The following is a 20,334-nucleotide window of genomic DNA, read 5'->3' as shown; positions in this document are numbered from 1 at the left end:
CCAAGCTGTCGCCGCCCGCCCGAAGATGCAAGGGGGGGGGAATTAAGTCACCCCCGAAAAGATGACCTAGCCATTTTTTCGGGGCTCAAAAAAAAAGAAAGACCCGGCCTTATTATATGAGAAACACGGTAAGCATGTGCAGCCTTAAACCGCCTGGAATTATGTAAGCATGTTAGAATCCATTATACCTTGATCTTGATTGTCATATGAAATCAAATGAAATTGTACTAGGATTATTTGGATATACCTTACTTATATAATGTTTCTTTCTTTCTGCTGTTCACCAACAGACTCTTTTGGGATTGAGATGGGCTATAAATTTTATTAAATAAATAACAGTCATGGTGCAAATGCTGGCATTCTATACTACTGCTTCAACAATGGCACAAATATTTAAATCATGGTATTTGAATGATAATATTATCACATAGGATATATTAGTGGCCTCCTCCCATAGGTTCCTGCCCTGTTCCTGTTCCAGTTTTCAGACTTAAAATATAACTGCTGAAAAACCATTTAAGCAACCAGGAAAGAAAACAGATGGGAATGTATAACATAGGAGTGAGCTGGTAATTTAGTGTTGGGCTATTTATGGAAAACCACTTTAAAATTCCAAAGTGCTTAAAATGCCATCTGTGATTTGGCATGTGGATTTTCTATCATAACCAAGTCTAAAATATAACTGGATGTACCCCAAACCCTCAAGAGAAATTTTGCACTGTTCTTGCTAGATATGTACTCAGGAACTATTTGTGAATTTATCCACTGTACTTTCATTGAACTCTGAAATTTCACAACTAAATCATTATATTGCAAGAACTATGGGAAAAGATTGATTCTCACACTTCCCATTAACCTGCAGGTTCCTATTAATTGAGAAATTTATCTACTAATACATAAATTGTATTATATTGCAGCAAGTCAAGACTTAATGGATCACTTCCTGATAGAAATACAGTGAGGCAGGCATTAAGAGAAAAACAGCTCTTGATAGTTGGATAAAATAAAGAGAGAGAAAGAAAAAGGTGACAGATTATATAAAAGGAAAAGGCACTAGCATCTTTGTGATAAATTAACCAGTTTACATATAACCATGAATGAGAACTATTCTTGACCTGCCTTTTTATAGAGGAAAAAAATTACATTCTGTATTAAATCTTTCTAGTAGGTTAGTAAACTTTTAATTGTTTAAAACAGAGTTCCCCAACCTTTTTGGCTTTGTGGCTGGGCAGAGGGAGAAAGGGGATGGATCTGCATTAACGAACAGTAAGCACGTGCGCACAGCTCCATTTGCACAAGCAGTGTGCCAAATGGAGTGCGCGACTGCACGTGCACACACTCACCCACACACACTTGCCCACTGTTTCCGTAACCTGATCGCCAATAGTTCATGGCCCAACTAGTGGGCCACAGCCCAGAGTTTGAGGACCCTTAGTTTAAAATGATTGTTTATACTATTTGCAACTATTAGCTGCTGATACAGTTCTACAGAGGAATTATTGAGTCTATCATCTGCACCTCTATAACTGTCTGGTTTGGTTCTGCAACCCAATAGGACAGACACAGACTTCAGAGGATAATTAGGACTGCAGAAAAAAACAATTACTACCCACCTGCCTTCAATCGAGGACCTATATACTGCACAAGTCAAAAAGAGGGCTGTGAAAATATTTAGACCCCTCACATCCCGGACATAAACTGTTTCAGCTCCTTCCCTCAAAGCGATGCTATAGAGCATTGTACACCAGAACAACTAGACACAAGAACAGTTTTTTTCCCCAAAAGCCATCACTCTGCTAAACAAATAATTCCCTCAACACTGTTCAACTATTTACAAAGTGTGCACTACTATTACTGTTAATCTTCTCATCACTCATCACCCATCCCCTCCCACTTGTGATTGTAGGACTGTAACTTTGTCACTTGTATCCTTACAATATATATTGACTGTTTCCTGGTATGATTTGATTGTTGATTGTACCCTATGACTATCATTAAGTGTTGTACGTTATGACTCTTGATTCTTAGTGAATGTATCTTTTTTTTATGTATACTGAGAGTATTTACACCAAGACAAATTCCTTGTGTGTCCAATCACACTTGGCCAATAAAATTATTCTATTCTATTGCAAGTAATTATCAATAAAGGAGACAGTCTGGCTCTCTTGCGCCCTTGCAGAAGTCAAACCCAGGATGACAGTCACCAAAGAGAAACCTGGGTATCTTGGATATGTGATACAAGTGGACAGTAGGTTATTTTGTTTGATAAAGATGAGAAACGTAGGATAGAAAGACAATTGATAAGACAGATGGAAAGCATCCAAAGAATATTAGGATTAAAACAAGTTACTTTAAGAGAGAAGTAGATACAGTACCATAAAGTCAGCAAGAATCAAGCCTGACTTGATCACTTTTAACTGAAGTTCAACCATTAGATACACTGTCAGGATGAATTAGACATGTTGGACCTCTATCTGACTTGAAAGCCCTAATATCCTGTGCCATCTACATTTCATTTTTCCTTATATTTTCCCAGTCGTTTCTACCCACCCAGTTCAGTCTGGCAGGTTGGGAATGTTATGGATATCATTATTCAAAGATTGTCAGCTACTGGGGACCAGAATATGTGGTTTCTTTGTTATAGCCCCTGCTGGATGAGTCTGATCCTGTTGGCTTTTCATAAGGCCAGGAAGACCTGGTTATGTGCCTGAGCCCCAAATTTGGGTAGGGCCCTATTTTTGGGTGCATTAACATCCTTGGCATTACCATCCGTGACCATTTTCTATTGCTTTAATCATTTTAATTTGTGTTTATGTTTTTATGATATGCACTGCCCAGTCACTTATTGTGATGGGCAGCTATAGAAATCAAATAAATAATATTTAGAAAAAAGTTAATAGTTTTAGATTTTATTCTTTATGAGCAAGAGAAACAAAAATACTTAACATGTGTACCTAAAAGCCTGGGTTTTTTTTTTAACTCACAGACATTTGTGATAGGTTGCTCCAATTAATTTATGTTATTTGGTATATGAAGGAAGCTAATCAGGAAAACCTTATCTTTTCAATTGTCTTTCAAACCTATAGATGCGTACCGGATGTAATAAGAAAAAATAAAACCATTCATGTTCGTCCGGAGCAGAACTTCAGTTATATTATTTGCCTCATCACTGAAAGCTATCAAAAAAAAAAAAAAAAAAAAAAAGGAATATAGAAACTGTTCAGTACTATACGGCATCTAATGACTCATCTTGCAATATGTTCTCCACTGAAATCACCATAACTTAGAAGTGCCTTTTTCTGGATGTGTCATACAAATGGATTACTTTGAAACAGACTGTTTGATGTTTTTCATGGTGAAATGATAAAATAATATTTTGATTGATCTTATGCATTTTCAGAATAAGAGATAAAACTGTTTAGGTTGAAAATAATCTCAGGAGACCACAGAAGATTTACTAACAGAGCAGAATCCAGTTCTTGAATTTATTAATCCATTGGAAGCTAGAATAAAACATGTTATTTAACTAATATATCCTCTAATCAAACCAAATACATACCTGATCAAGGGAAATCTGAAGTCTATAAAACTCAACAAGAGATTCCTGGATGAGGGCACTACTTGCTTTAGTTTGATTCAGAGATTCAATCAGATCCTTATTTTCAAGTATATTTCCCTTACAAGTTGCAAGAGTCTGCAACAAAAAAAATTATTTCAATTTTTGGAATGCTTTAAATTGTAGACAGATAACAAAGATATTCAAATCCACATTGTCTGAATGCATCACAATTGGTTAATATGTCATATCTTTCAAATGCTCCAACTTCCTTTAATCAGGCCCCAAAGGTGCTTTTTTCAAGAGGCAACTGGACTTTCTGGTTTTTCTTTGAAGACGTTTCGCTTCTCATCCAAGAAGCTTCTTCAGCTCTGACTGGATGGTGGGGAATTACAGTTCTTGATGCAGAGTTCAGACTGAATTCTTCAATCAGAGCAGAAGAAGCTTCTTGGATGAGAAGGGAAACATCTTCAAAGAAAAACCAGAAAGTCCAGTTACCTCTTGAAAAAAGCACCTTTGGGACAACCATGACCTGGATGACTGAGAATCTCCATAGATATTCCATTTTGTAGAGAGATACAGAACAATATACTAAATGTAAGAATTCTTCCTGCTCTCTTCCAAAATTCAGCATTACCTGCATCTAAAGCAACACTGATCATATTTTGAATTTATGTTTATCTTAAGCATAATCAAAATTAATCCCACTAATTTCTCATAATTTCTGGCTTGAAATTTCAAACGTGAAAAAAAACAAACCCCAACAAACTCACAATACCCATAGAAGTTTTAAAACGTCACACTATGTAATCATTTCAATCAACCAGGCCATTTAAAAAAAATCATTGTATATGGTATGTCTTATGAAAACATTGACCATGAGCTATGCCAAAGAAATTTTATATACTCATATAGTAAGATGGTGACTGAATGCTTTTTGAATTCTTTTAGGCTCTTTATAGGCAGTGACTACATGCTCAGGTGCAATGTGGATGCACAGGACAGGGTAGGGCGGGGGGTCACATGCGCATGCAGAACGGGGGGGTCATACGTGCAGGCACAGGGGGGTGGGGCGAGCGGGAGGGGGGGGTCACCCACGCATTGCATTATGGGTGCAGGCACACATGTGCACGCTATCGCAGGTACACGTGCACACTTTCGGCATGCGATGACAAAAAGGTTAGCATCACTGGGCTAGGGCGTGTCAAATTTTTCAACTTTCCATTTCCAAACATTAGGGGTGCTGAAAAGTTATGACTTGTCGTGGGGATTGTAAAGGTATTTTGGTTACTTTATCATAATATAATTTAGATGTGCTTGGCAAGTAACTCCATAAATCTCGTAACTTTTTAATATTTTGTTTGTTTCTGCTCCCATTTAATTGGGAAGAAAGAAAGAAGAGAACTTAGAATGATGCAGTCCCCAACATTCTAGACCATGATCCAATTGTCTCTTCCATAGTTTGCAATGTAGGAATTTGGGAAATGTTTTAATCAACAGAACCCTATCCAGATCCGGCCTAATGCTGAAGTTGATTTTTCCTTTGCCAACATCTTCTCACACCAAATTTGATCCTTTTCTGTTTAGTTTCTAGAGAATTAGCTAGAATTAGACAGACAAAGTATGACAGTTCTTTACATCATTTCTTTCCAATATTTTGCTGACTTGGAAAGAATGATAAACCAGCACTTTTCATCTCGAGGGGTTTAAAATGCATTTGCAAGTGTAACAGTTATAAAAGAATTCACGGCAAAATGAAAAATGTCACGGCCTTTAAAAATATTTCCAATTCCAACTACTTTTTGAAACAATAAATTTTGAGTGCAACAGCACTTCATCCCAAAAGCTAACAATTGCTAGATTTTGCCTATGAAATTACTAATTGTATAATTTCATGCATTTAAATATTTCCACATAATAAAAAAGAAACATTTACAGTACTTTTTCATGTAAAATGTCAGAGCTGTTTCAAACCCTTTGAAATAGTGATTTCAAAATATGCCCAACTGTGTGCAAAGTACTTAAAGGAAATGTTACAGCAGTTGTGTGTTTTTCTAGGTTCATCCAATTTCTTTGGAAATTGTTCTCAGCTATGTGCCTGCAACCAAGTTCACTTTTCTAGGGGAAAAAAGGAAGTGCGGTGGCTCTGCACATGTGCAAAGATAATTGGGAGTAGTTTCCAAAGTAGCTACACAGGCCTGGAATGTCACAGATGCTTTAATGAATGTTGTGCAACCTCGTTGGTGCAAGGAGATTTTAAGCTTGGGTTAATATGTCTCTGGGAAGTAAACAGGAAGAGGACAGCATTCCTTGAATCTTCAGAAAAATGGGAGGACACCAGGAGTGGGATTCAACCAGTGTAACAATCAGTTTGGTGAGTGTGCACTTTGCGTTTGAAAAATGCCCATTTTTCAGCTCTAATACTTCTACTGCAGCTCCGGTGAGTAAATCAACTGAGGTGCAGCAATCTGCTGTGCTGCGCGAATCAGCTGAGCTGCAAAACACAGACATAAAGGACAGACTAGGGCAGGGGCAGGTGGGCGGGACCAAACCATCACCACAACTACTGGTTTGCCCGAACCGGTAGAATCCCATCCCTGGAGGACACCATCATACTTTGGTGAGATTTTCAGAACAGGAAAAAAACAGGAGAAAATTCCTTGAATCTTTCATAGATGAAGCGCTTATTTGAAGTATTCAGGAGAAAAAAATCAGGAAATTCAAAGACAACTGCAGTTTTAATCTGCTCAATAACAACCAGTTTATTAGTGGATGAAACATCTCCAAAACAAAAACCAAAAAAAAAACCCAGACTGAACCTGGATGGCTCCTTGCAATAAACAAAGTTTGATAAAAATGTTCATATGACATTGATATCTCTTACCTCCAAAAGAGATTCTTCAAGTTTTGCCAGCTGTATTTTCTTTTCTTTTTCCTGCTGTAATAATTTTGTTTTTTGTTCTTCTAAATCTGGCTTTTCATGTTGGATAGTCAAAGCTAAAAGCTGGAAGGCCAAGATATTTTTGAGAAGACAGAAAAGTACATAAGCATTGTTTGTTTAGTTTTTATATAGCCTTCCATCTTATGTTATCATAACCCTAGGCAGCTTACAAACAATAATAAAACAATAAAAAGCACAAAACCAATATTAAAATTCCTAGCGTCCCTAAAGACAACAAATATTTCATGTCCAACAAAAAAACTTTCCTCAGCTCCAGCCAATGCCCTACTCCAATGGCTACAGGAAAACCTTAGTCTTTCAGGCTTTATAGAAGACCAGAACAGTGGGAGCTGGATGGTTCTTCCTACTCCACCGCACCTAATAATAATAGGAAGATATAACAGGAAGATATCCTCAGAGAGAGGGAATCCCACAACTAAGCTGGAAATTGTCCTTACTGCTGTTTTAAGCAACTTAATACTTCCTTTTTTACACATTTCACATCCAAATATGTCTTTTGACAGTTTTCCTCCCACAGGTTGTTCCAATGAAATTCCATCAATTGTCCTTTCTTGCCTTTCGTTATTCTTCATTCATGCTATTCTAGAGAAATGCCTGACTTATGGGCAGTTCTGGGGGGAAATAGCAGGGGAGCAAAGTACAGTGCAAGGAATGCAAGGAAGCTCTTTTGCTTAAGAACTTTTTCATTTCTACTGCTCTCAAGCCAACTTATTTTCCTGTATATTTCAATAAATTTTAAGAGCATGAAATTTAATAATGCCCTAAATATACATCCGTAAAGATAGGGTAAGCCAAACCAGCAGATCAACAGACACAGAGACAGTGGGAAATGCAGAGAGAGTGAGAAATGTATCTTTCTTTATTCTGTATTTCATGCACTAATAGTTAAAACGTTCCACTAATTATTAAAGATGTAAATAAGTAAATTGTTTTATCAATATATGTATAATTTGCTTATATATTTACTTCTATAAGTTAATTTTTTATAATAGCAAATTTAAATTTATTATGTTTGATAATTAGCATTTTCCTGTTCTCCTAAAACTAAAAAATACTATGCTCCTTGTAAATTGCCATTCTAGAAATACATAAATAACATTTTTACATTCGTGTAAGATGGCTGCATTCATATTCTAATATTTGCTCTAATGATATATCTTCAGCACAAAAGGAAGACTAGGAGAATAAAAGGAAGGGAATACATGCCCATATGCAACTAGTCGGGCATTCTTAGCTGAAAGTCTTAATCTGTAAAGTTTACAAACTTTTAAGTGTACAAAACAAATTTTATGCATTTTTGCAAATAATTCCCAATGCAGTGGAAAAAAAATTGAACAAGCTAATTAAAAGCTTCTGGTATCAGCTTAACAACACCAGTAGGCACAAGGTAAAAAGAAGAGAGAAGAAACTGGAATTATATTTAACACACCCCCCCTCAAGATCTTTAAAGTAAATTATATAAATCCTTTCATTGTTTGATTAAAATGAAGAGAATTTTATTGATGGTGTGCATGCTTACCTGCCCTCTTAAGCCACTACGGGTGATTGTAAAATTAACCTCGGTAACAATAGATGCTGCATCAGGTGGAATATATGGATTTGGGTTTCTGGTTGATAGAAATAGATGGAATTCCTCATTATAATCTATTGTTTTATCACCTATCTGTACAACATAACGGGGTCCTATAGGAAAAGGGAAAAACACTAATGAAAGTAATGTATTTAGAACAGAAACCAATGTTTGCCCAAATAAGAGATACATTTTTTTAAAAAAAGCAAAATCTAATTGTTCTATAAAATCAAAAACTAGTAATAATAACAAACACAGTCACTATCATGATTTCCTATGCAAAGCAAAGATCATGCTGATTGGAAATGATATGAGTTAGCCCAGCACAGCAAGGTCAGCATCAGTGTGAAAAACTAAAATAAACCATGAAAAATAGGCAGATAAGCCATTCACTATTCATCCCTTCATTACTTTAATTCTGATGTCTTGTTTACTTAGACTTCATGTTTAGAGAAGATGCACTCTTGGATGTTAATTTCAATGAACCTATTCTAAACTTGACTAGGTGAATCATACTTTTTCTAGAATAGAAAAGGCAATTTGGTGACCACGAAAATTAAAACACCTTCCATTGTTAGATGGACCAGTAATATAAAGGCCTTAGTGGGCTTTTTGAATTCTAAAAGCAATTTGGATGTCTGGAGGACTGCTATTACAAAGAGGGAAGTGGTTCAAAAGATGTCCGTTTATGGTCCCCGCATGGGGCTATCTTTAAATAAGGGAGCACAGAGTTCACCATATTTGATGCAATCAGCTCAGAAGATATTAGTAGTAGGGAGAAGTCATTCCTGCAGATACTCAGATCCTGAATTATGAAGGATTTTAAAGGAGGAATCTAATATCTTAAATTGCATCTAAAACTAACAGGTAACCAGTGTAGCATTCTAAGCTATGGTGATACATGGGCACATTGGGAAGTATGTACAAAAAGATCAGAGCACTGAAATATTCAATCAAGCAAAAATATATGTGAAAATACAGAACTTTTTTCTTTCAAATATAGCAACAACAGGGAAAAAATCTTATGGTCAGCAATTACTGTCATCTTCTACCTAAGAACAAAGGGGCTCAGCACAACCCTAGGAAAACCTATCATCTGCAGATTGTTTCAGATAAAGTTTGTGCTTTGGTTTACCACCTTGTGGCATAAATTTCACTTGCATATTGTAACATGTAGAATCCTAAATAGGATAGGTACCATCTCACCAAAAATACAATTTTTTAAAAAGTACAGCACTGTAAAGCAATCATACGTAACTGTCAGAAGCAAGATAAAGAAAAAAACTTATGTTCAGTATCCATGATTACTTATCACAGGAAAGGCCATCTGCAAATTAAGGTCGGAGAAAAATTCTGCACGGCAAAATTGTTCCTATTTCTTCAAATAAATCACTTCAGAGTCTGAAGACCCTGAGATCAGTATTGAATGAAAAAAAAAAGCTAGCAAGAATATTAAGAGTACAGTATTTCTCGACTTACGACTAGTAGCTTAACAACCAAGTTAATAAATTATGATAGATTTGAAAAAAGTTACTTACAACTGCTGTAGCACCCAATAGTTATGTGATCGCATTTCTGGCACTTAGCAACTTGCCTTCATGACCAGCATCCCATGATAACATGACTGGATTTTGTACTGTTTTTTCTTTTTCCCAGAAAAAATACCCATTGAATAAAATAGGTTCATACTTATGACTTACTAGATATGATTCATTTAATGACTGTGATGACCTGCTTAACAACTGTCAAAAGAACAGTTGCAAAATTGCATCTAGTCAATGTGGTATCTTGACCCATGACCCCAAAGACAAGATTGAAATTCCAGTTCCAATTTTGATATATCAAAGACGTTCATTCAACATTCTACTATTTCAAATTTTAAACCAAATAGGGGAGAAAGACATAGTGTTGAAATCAATTTAATTTGCTGTCTCACATCTGTAGGGCAAAACACATACTCATATAAATTTCAATTATTGATTTAGATTATTTTCATTTGCACTCTATCTCTTTGGTTGTGACTTATATTCTGACCAAGGCTTCCTGAGTCCATAATTAAGCACGCGCTTAGTTAAAACAACCCTTGTTTTATTTCAATGCTGGGAATTATGTTCATGCCCAACTTGTAATGACTCCCAAACAGTCCCTCGAGATAAGCACCCACCTTTTTCTCCTTTGAAGTGCTGCCAACAATTAAAGTGCCAAATGAACTATAAAAAAATCAACTGAAGTACAAAGTCCACACAGAGCTTCAAGGATTAATCCAAACAGAACAAACGACTTTGCTGCCTACAAAGGTTTCCTTTATACCTTATGGGAGGGGAAATCACCTCCAAGCCTTACTCCCGAGTCACCCCTTTTGTCTCAGCTGCTCTTGCCTTCTAGCAGCTCTGCGCACACGCGCACTGGGAACAGGCTCCCCTTGTTCCTCTGCTTCGCCGCTGCCAGACTCTGGAGGCCCCGGAGTTAACACACTACTCCCAGATGGCCCTGGCCCCATCTCTGCATCGGACGCAGGACCCTCGTCTGAGTCCTCTCCAGACTCCCGGACTGGTCCCCATTGTTCCCCACTGTCCGATTCCACTGTCATCTGCACAGGCTGCCGGCAAACCACAACAACTTGTCTTTTCTACCCTCGCTGGGCAAGAGTGGTAATAGAGATGATTTATTCCTTTAGATATTTTTTTATCCTGCCTTTATTTTTTTTATAAAAGGTGGTGAACATAATAATCTTCCTCATCCTGTTTTCCCCATAACAAGTCTTTGAGGAGAATTGGGCTGAGAGAGAATAACTGGCCTAAAATCATTCAGCTAGCTTTCATGCCCAAGGCAGAACTAGTAACTCATAGCCTTTCATTTTTGAGCCTGATGCCTTAACAATACTGGCTCTGATGGGCAGCTAATAATGAAGTATACTCTAGTTCAGGGGTCCCCAACCACCGGTCCCCGGACCGATACCGGGCCGTGGATCATTTTTTACCGGGCCGCAAAGCTTGGGCACTGCCATCTTGTTTCGACGGCGCTTCCGGGTTTTCGGTTGGAAAGTGCTTCCAGGTTTTCAGTTGGAAAGCAGCGTTTGGGTGCTCGCGCCTTAGTTTCGTTGAAGGGGGGGGGGCGGCTTTGAATGAAGAGCCGTCCCGATGGCGGTGGAGTCTCACGTTACTCAGGTACCAGTCCGTGGAAGAATAAATAATCGTGAAACCGGTCCCTGGTTCAAGAAAGGTTGGGGGCCACTGCTCTAGTTCACATCCCTGTCCTGAGCAGGAGGTTGAACTCACTTGCTTGTGATTCTATGAACAGATTTCTGATCCCATCTAATGTCTCAGGTGAAGAAAATGAAGAAGTGGAATGTTTTATTGACAGACGCCATTAGGTCAACAAACTGACACAATTTGTAGAATATACGTTAGACAAATATAATGGTAAACATGGGTAACAGATTGCAAATAAATATTTTTAATTCTATATTTTGCCTAAGAATCAAAACAATAGTTACATATACCACCACACACTAAAGTTGGAAATTTACCTTGTGCAACAAGATCTTTTCTAAGCAGAGGATAAAGAACAGGCTCAACCCCATCCATTTCCTGTATAATAAGAGTTTTTCCAAATCGCACAGCCAATTCAAGAGCATTAATAAAATTTGTATCCTGCAAAAATGAAATTTCCTATTGATTATACATAAAATACAAAAGACAGTGAAACTAATCTTGCCAGAACTATGCTTATATACATGTTCTTTGCTCCTTTTTGCCATTTTAAATATAACTTTAGAATTTTCACTCCAAAATCTTTACTTTCCTGGGGGGAAAAATAAGCTAGGCCAAACTAGAATTTAAGTTATCATGATAAAGGAGAAAATGCAGTGCAGAGTAGATGCCCTCCCCAAATAGATCACAGAGTAAAAGGAAGTATACCATGACTGTGGATCAGATACTGTATTTCTAGATATACTAATCAAATAGTAATGACTTAGTTGAATAAATTTTAGTTATCTATATATTCCAGATATATCAACACTTTTGCACAAAGGTGGAAGTCATCTAACCCTGCACTATTTGAATTGTATGCAAACTGAGCTTTTACAAATCTATCACTATGATCCCATGATAATTTTCTTGGTTAAATTCTCACTTCTCCTCTTCAATGTTTATATGAAATTTAAAAAAATCATTCAACGTGATATAGATATCCTTTTGGAGTTTTTTACAATCACTTTTGTTTTTTACCACCCATAAAACTAGCTACTGTAGCTCGGTCTTCTCCTATGTCGATATAGGAATTGAATTGAAACCCTGATCTCAATCAAAATCTGTAAAATAATGCCACTTCTCATTGCCCTCCATTGAGACAATGGAAAATTATTAGTTTCCAAAGCTGATAATATAATCAATGTAATTAACTACGTAAAAGTTCTCCTTTTCTTGGTCAATCATTTTAAATGAAAGAATGGTTGAAGTATTCTTTCTACTGCAATCCAGAAAAATTCATAAGGTATTACCTGTTGGTTGATAATTTCTAAGCGTGATTCTTTCAAATGTGTTTTTAACCATTCTGTAGCTCTGGAAGAAGGATCTATCAAAAATGGGCAAACTTTACTCTGTTAAAAGAAAGAGAGAGTTGTGTTTTATTTTATAAGGAAAACATTCAGGAATAAAACTACATTTAAATATCTCTCAATCTTTCTCCACAATACTAAAGAAACATTTGAAATTGTGGATACTGACAATTATTTAGATAATGTACACAGGAAGAAAGATAACATTAATAATGTAGTTTGATGTAGGACTCATTGTATTTTTTAGAAATGAAAATCTTTTGCACATCTTCGATATTTAGCACTTCAGATTTTTAATTACTTAATAGTACACTTAGATTTCTAAGGAGGGAAAGTCCTCCCAAACCATCCTCAGATAATGCAATCTAGCATTAATAGATTTTCTTGACTTCTAACTCTCCATAAATATCAGACATCTGTAAATATGTATCAGATATCTGTATATCTGTAAAATATCAGACATCTGTAAATTGACATCTGTAAATATTTCATCAAAGAAATAAGGAAACAAGAAGCAACTTCTTTGTCATCAATTCAAGGTCTAGAATTAAGTAACGTAATAGCAACAGCAATAGCACTTAGATTTATATACCACTCTATAGTGCTTTACAGCCCCTCTCTAAGCGGTTTACAATGTCAACATATTGCCTCCAAAATCTGGGCCCCATTTTACCAATTTCAGAAGGATGGAAGGCTGAGTCAACCTTGAGCTAGTCAGGAATGAATTGATGGCAGTCGGCAGCCTGCAATACTGCATTCTAACCATTGGTGTTTTTATTCTATTTTATTCTATTTATGGTCAAATAAATGTGAGTTCAACCATAGCTTCAGACTTTTGTCATCCAACCCAGAATTTTTAGAGATTGGAAGGCTACGGGTATCAGTAAGGCAGACTTTGGGAGTAGAACCAGCTCACAAAGTCTTGATCTAAACTTTGGTTAAATGTGAATGCTATTTGAGTGCCATTTCCAAAATATAATAATAAAAGTACAATTTACCTGAAGTATTACAAGAGCATTTTCTATTGACAGATCATCAGAGGGCAAACCTTCACTTTTCCAAATCAATTGCTCACTCTCTGTGCATAGGAACCGCCTAAGATCAAATTCTAAAAAAAAAAAAAGCTTTCTTTTAATGTTCCTGAGTTTGCTTAGGCATTATACATTTCTCATAAGTACCTAAGACTTTTATAAACTACTGCAAATAAATCACGTTATATCATATGCCATTTTGCTTCATGATACTGTACATCCACCACTTCCTTAGGAATAGTTGATAATGACTGTGTTATATATATATGACATGTACTAAATATATATTTAGAGAGATTAGAGTGATTATAAAACATGTATAAAATATAGTATTTATAAATTATAATTAGGAGGAACAGAAAATCAGTCTGGATTCAAACATTAGCTTCAGTTCTTGAAAATAAGGTCCAAAAACACAGAATCCTTAAACTGGTATATATATATATAAATGTATGAGCTGCTTTAAAAGGAAAAAGAGGGAGAAATAGACAAAGAGAGAAAAGAAGAAAAGCATTTGATTACTGAACCCATCTATAACAAACTTATAATTATACAGTCAGAAAGACATATATTTTATTACACTTAGTTTATGTTCTATGAGCAAACCACTATTTATCTCGGTATAATACAGAAAAACTGAAACTGCTTGTAGCAAGCAAGAACTATCCAGATCAAGACTACATTTCAATATTAGCCTGATTGAAATTTTTGCTCTTATTCCAACCGAAGCAGAGCCAGTTCTGACAGGTTCTGGAGAACCGGTAGCAGAAATTTTGAGTAGTTTGGAGAACCAGTAAATACCACCTCTGGTTGGCCCCGCCCCCATCTATTCGCTGCCCCCTGAGTCCCAGCTGATAGGAGTCCCAGCTGATAGGAGTCCCAGCTAATCATCTGAGTCTTCTTTTGTTGCCCTACACAGGAGAACAGAATTGAAAAGCAGGTTTGTGGGGTGGGGAGGGAATAGAGATTTTACAGTATCCTTTCCCTGGAGTGGGGTGGAAATGGAGATTTTCAGTATCTTTCCCCTGCCACACCCACCAAGTCACACCACGCCCACCAAGCCACGCCCACAGAACCACTAGTAAAAAAAAATTGAATACCACCACTGATTACTGAATCTTATAACTGAACTTGACTAAACTACTAACTACGATTCCTCTAGGAAGACGTAATCCTGACAACAATGAGATCTCATTCCTCTGCCTGCCACTCCCTAAGCCTTTAAAACTGAACCAAATTAGGCAAAATATTTTCCTTGCCACTCAGAGGACAGATCTTTATGCTAAGCATTTTCTAAGATTTGAATAGGATATTTCTTGCCTTGGGACAGAGCAAAACAAAAGTTTACAAAGAACACAGTATTCTTATGCCATTATCCTTTCACTGTCTTAAGATGAAAGGCTGTGTATGTTTTCTTCCCTTCTGTGCTCAGCTTGATATAAAGGGTCATACATTCCAGAGTAGGAATTGCATAGACAATTTTTAATTGTACTTGTCCTGTGATTATATTCTTGGAATTGGTAAGAAATTGTGTTTAAAGTGGTCTAGAACTCAACTTCAAGGCAACAATCTTGGATTTCTTGGGAAACCTGTGCTTTGAACTGGGCAAGGAACAGTACTTCTTTTTTTCTTTTTACGACCCTGTAATTCCTTTCTTCGAGGTGGGAACGAGGCAAATGAATGGAGCTAAGCGTTTACTGGCCAGATGCCCTTCCTGACACCTATGCAGAGTTCACAGGAGATATTTTCTGTTTGTACCCTGAGAGAGAAACATCTGTTGCTCCCTAGAGTTGAATAAGCTGCTAGATATTCTCCCCCCGCCCATGCCATTAATCACTTAATACAGACTTATGTTAATGTTGAGATTTTGTGTAACATTGAAAACTCTAATTTAAAAGGAGAACATGAGAATGGCTCTCACTTTCCAGACCAGCAGATTTTGTCCATGAATCCAAGCTTGCTTTTCTTTGGTCTTCAGGCGCAGCTGAGAGGTAAGTAATAAATGCTGCAGACAGTTGAGCTCTCCTTGGCAGTGTACTTAATTCATCCGCTATTTCTGAAACCTGAAACGATTTTCAATATGATTGTTGATTGATGTAGCTAGTCAATATATTGATATGCTAAATAACCAGACCTTTGCACAGAGGGGGAAGTTGAATTAATCACAGTTTGTGCAATTTGCTTCTTCCTCTCCAAAAATACAATGACCAGCATAGTGTGGAAGCACTCACCATCTTCCTTATGTACCAATGTTTTAATGGACTAACACAAAGAGCTGACTTTTTTATTTATCTCTTTTCTATATATAAGCAGATAGATATTATTTAAATCGATATGGGCAACTTTTTAATAGCTGAAGGCTGTATTTAATGTTTTGCAGCACTGAAGAATGGCTTAAATGATGCAATAATTGTGGCAGGACAGGGATTTCTGTGGTTGTTGTTTCCTGGGTTTGGGAAAGATTTCTACAGCTTCAAGTTTTTCTAAAAATGTTCAGCCTATTTTAAGGTTTTGTCTATAAAGCTAGAGGATGAAAAAAATATTTCCTAATTAATCAGCAAAGAGTTTCATATTCATCACAAAGAAACAAGAACCATAAGAATTGAAGGAGGCTAAGAATGCCTTCTGGAATAACACACTTACTTCTTTTGAAGAAAAATGGCAATATGGGTCAACTGAAGGTTTAATAACCAACCTGTGCATTCCATCTTTTATGCTCCCTATCAAGCTGTTTAATCAGTATCTCTGCAGCCTTCACTGTCTCTTGAGCTTTCACAAGTTCTGTTTCCAGTTTAGCAGCTTCACTGGTTCTGGCCTGGAACCTGCATACCAATTGCATTTTTTAAAATATTCAACTTATAAAGGCAAATTTGAATTAAAGTATAATTCCATTTCAACAAGAAAGTGTTAATTTAATACAAAAACAGTATTAACAAGTCTTAAATACATACTTATCTTTTAATTCTGCCACTTTCTGACCAACAGAATTAAGCAAATCTTCTAACTTCTGTTTTCTATCTTCTGTTTTTCTGAGATTACTAAAATATATTAAAAATACCAATTGAAGTCTTAACAAGAACAAACAGTAAAATAAAAAAATAATCAACTGCCAGAAATTAGCATTTTTATCAGTCTCTTTCAGAGACCAAACAATGCTAAATTAGTAATCTACAGCATAATAGGATTCCAGAGGGATGCTAAAGGCAACAAAAGCTCACTGTTTTCTTTCACTAGAGCTTTGTGTCTTGATCAGAGTTTCTGGAATTTTATTTTAACTAATAAAACCCTAGTGACCTAAAACAAGTTTGCAAGCTCCTTCCTTAGAACAATTTTCTGAATCTATTCCCTGCTTTAAGTAATATATACAAAATAAGGAAGCAGACAAAATAGGATTTAGAAATAGCAACACTTTTTCTGAGGGAAGATGTTTAGCAGGCAGTATTTTGAATAGCTGTCTTTCCAGAAGGGGCTATATTTGTTTTTAAAATTTGAGCCAAATTTTCTTCTGTCAAAAGCATTCCTCTTTTAAATAAAGTGGCTCTCTTGCATTTCAGAATTATAATGAAACTGATATAAATACATGCATAGCTCTTTATCCTTCATACACTACTTACGCTTGTAGACCAGATTGTTCAGTTTCCAGAGGCTGAATTCGTTCCAGCACATATGAATACTGTACGTTGGCCTTAACCCAGACCGCTAAGGGTGCAGCTGCAGTACTGGCCCTTTTTGCATTCTGAAATATTCAAACATATAGGTGACTTGAAGGTAATATGTTCCATAACCATAACATCTAAAATACTCTCAGAAATAATATACTACCATTGATATTCATTGGACAACCAGCATATCTATTTTGGAAAATTAAAACTAATAATAAAATGTTGTTCTATTGTGCAAAAGTAAAGCTGAAAATATTTTCTTTTTCCATCAGCTATTGCTGTGCAAATTATTTGGTACTCAGTAAAGTATCTGTAGTTTCAACAAGGAACTATTATGCCCTGTGACTTATTTAATTAATATTTGTTAAACATGTCCAATTACCTTTGAATCAAAAGATGCCTTATTTTTAGCTAGAAGATCTTCTACACTCTCACGAATTTCCTTTGGAATATTTCTAGCATCAAAAGTTGCAATATCTTCTCTCACACCTCTTTTTGCAAGGAAACTGCAGAATATATATGAAATAACCATTCCAATGTGGGAAAACAGTTTAGTGAAAATAGTTCATGTACAATCTATGGATAATCTATTTTTATTACTGCGGGATTTTTATAGCATTCAGATGAAAAGAAATTAGGTTTACAAAAGAAATAGAACATTGTCATCTTCTATTACCTCTTCATGCTCACCCATGATGTATCAAAGATACCCATCAATCGTAAGACACCTTCCAGTATGTCCCTAATGATATCAGGGGGCATACGTAAAGAACGGATTTCAGACAGAGATTCTGGTTTGATATTTCCAACTGCTAATTTAGCTTCGTTAACCAGTGGCTAAAACAGAAAACAAAAGGCAAAGGATTAAAGCTGCTTAATTTTTAAAATATAAGTTTATTTTTTTAATCACAAAATTCACCACTATCTTTATAATTCAAAATAGATAAGAGTCAAAATTTCATTACAATGCTGATGCTATAATCATTGGTAGTAACCCTTTCCTCCTAATTTTCCTACTTTATTCTTAACTATAGCCATTTTCTTACTCTCCAAAATAGTTTCTACTTCCCAAACCATTTCTTTCACAATAGTTTTTCTATTTCCAGTGGGTTCTCTTGTCTACTTGGGGCCAAAGCTTAGAAACCACACATCACTATTAAAGGACTAACAATCACCACAACAATTAAGTTCTAAAACAGAAAACTAGAAAGACATAAATAGCTAGAACATTAAAAAAATTAAAAAGAAAATACATCAATTAAGAAGTGATCAGAAAATCAGTAAAAGTCAAAAGAGGAATACATGTAGTAAAGAGATACGTGAAGAATCATTGCCAAACAATATTACTAGGAAAATTGCCAGACATAGAAGAAGAAAAACCCAAAGATATAGCAATGATAAATGAAGAAAACTCCTCCTCCTAATTTCTTGAAAAACCCGTAGCTAATGTTCCATAATTGAGAAAATAAATAAACACTGCAGGGAAGTTGTCCAGAGAAGTGCACGACATTTAACCTTACTGATTATTCCAACTTGTCTCAATACTATAATAAAAACAGAAGTTGTTTCAGAAAGTTATATGAAATGATACAAATTTTCTCAGATTTTAATGTAATGTTTTCTATAACTCAAGGCTATTACTATTCAACACTCTTAAAATCTTAACTACTCTTTATTGTATCAACAGAAAAATAACAGAGAAACAAACTAAAGAAAAGCCTACTCTTTAATAGGATAACAATATTATTAAAAATATTTTTGATTACCTGAACCTCTTTCAATTCATCCTCAATTATTTTCTTTCTTTCTTCAATTTTTACTACTTCTTGTGCTATTTTCTGTTTTATTTTTTCCATTTCTGATTTTTGTTCACTTGCATCCTACAAGACAGGCATTAGTCAAGACATCAATCAGTTCAGATACCTATATGTTTCTTCAGAGTGAATGCAGCCATAGAAATCTTATACTACTCTTATATACTCTTTGAAACTGAACAACTGCACTAGGTGACCACCTATATACTATATACTTGACATCTGGGCAATATTTTTGATGAAAAATAAAGATGAAAATAATTTCTTCTTCTGTAAGAAGCATTTACAGCAGTAACTTAACAAACAAATGCTCCAAGTTACTAAAGGTTGTCTCATACTGATTTGGGTATAATGATATATATTAAGCACTGCCTAAAATCTAACAATTTTGCACCAATCTAAAACATTTTTTTCTTTATCTTTTTCTTCCCAAAGTTAATTTCTTTAGAAGTTCCTGGTCAGTTTAGAGCTAATAGTTTTCTACTAATCTTTCTTGCTAACCACACTCGAAGGCTTTGCAGAGAATTTTTTAGAAAGTCCTTATTCTGTCAAAGTACATGATGTCCTTGTACTTTTGCAACTTCCTGCACTTTTTACCTGCATAGAAACAGTGATTTCTTGGAGAGCAGCATCGGCTTCGTCTTGCTTTGTTTTGAGTAATATGCCTTGTTCTTCAGCTTTCCTGTTTAATTCATCAACAAGTGCTTTGGCTTCATTTAATTTAGATACTCCAGCCTACAATTCATAGAGAGGGGTTGGATGAAACTTATCTGCAGGGAATCAGACCCATAAACAGATCATTCTTTCACACTAAATAGAGGAAGTCTTCTAGATATGACTGTATTGAAGCCTGCCATCGGAGGCTCCCATGTCACGACAGCCGTTAAGTGAAGCATCTCACTTAATAACCCTCCATCCCTGTTTTCTCCAATGTAATTAAGTACGCAGGTCGTTAAATGGAGTATGGGATGCCTCAAAGGTGTGGGAAGGCCCTTGCAGGCCTAGCACAGGCCCAGGACTCCTACCACATTCCTCCCAAGGCCCGCCCCATCTTGAGACATTCCATGTTCCTTTTTCTATCTCTTGTGTTCCACCCCAGGCTTTTCCCACTTCACCAGGTCCTCGCATGCCTTAGGCCTGAATTCCACCACACCAGGCTAAACACCATTCTCCTCATT

The 20,334-nt window shown here is 36.0% G+C and overlaps 1 protein-coding gene across 2 annotated transcripts in view; it reads right to left on the bottom strand.

Annotated features, from left to right (window-relative positions):
• Positions 1–20,334, bottom strand: part of DYNC2H1 (dynein cytoplasmic 2 heavy chain 1) — a 146,190-nt gene that overhangs the window by 64,140 nt on the left and 61,716 nt on the right. For both annotated transcript variants that reach the window (XM_087966204.1, XM_087966205.1), the window contains exons 55-68: positions 19,754–19,891; positions 19,109–19,222; positions 18,019–18,179; positions 17,725–17,848; positions 17,295–17,416; positions 16,632–16,718; positions 16,376–16,502; positions 15,602–15,743; positions 13,648–13,757; positions 12,593–12,691; positions 11,618–11,741; positions 8,038–8,201; positions 6,441–6,560; positions 3,560–3,694 (exon numbers count right to left, since the gene is read on the bottom strand). In XM_087966204.1, the coding sequence (XP_087822330.1) occupies positions 3,560–3,694; positions 6,441–6,560; positions 8,038–8,201; positions 11,618–11,741; positions 12,593–12,691; positions 13,648–13,757; positions 15,602–15,743; positions 16,376–16,502; positions 16,632–16,718; positions 17,295–17,416; positions 17,725–17,848; positions 18,019–18,179; positions 19,109–19,222; positions 19,754–19,891 (1,767 nt within the window). The remainder of the gene's footprint in view (positions 1–3,559; positions 3,695–6,440; positions 6,561–8,037; positions 8,202–11,617; positions 11,742–12,592; positions 12,692–13,647; positions 13,758–15,601; positions 15,744–16,375; positions 16,503–16,631; positions 16,719–17,294; positions 17,417–17,724; positions 17,849–18,018; positions 18,180–19,108; positions 19,223–19,753; positions 19,892–20,334) is intronic.

This window comes from Notechis scutatus, chromosome 5, assembly GCF_049901735.1.
Source record: "Notechis scutatus isolate UNSWTSFEM ecotype Mainland chromosome 5, rNotScu1.2, whole genome shotgun sequence".
Taxonomy (NCBI): Eukaryota; Metazoa; Chordata; class Lepidosauria; order Squamata; family Elapidae; genus Notechis; species Notechis scutatus.
This window is presented reverse-complemented; position numbering and strand designations above follow the sequence as displayed.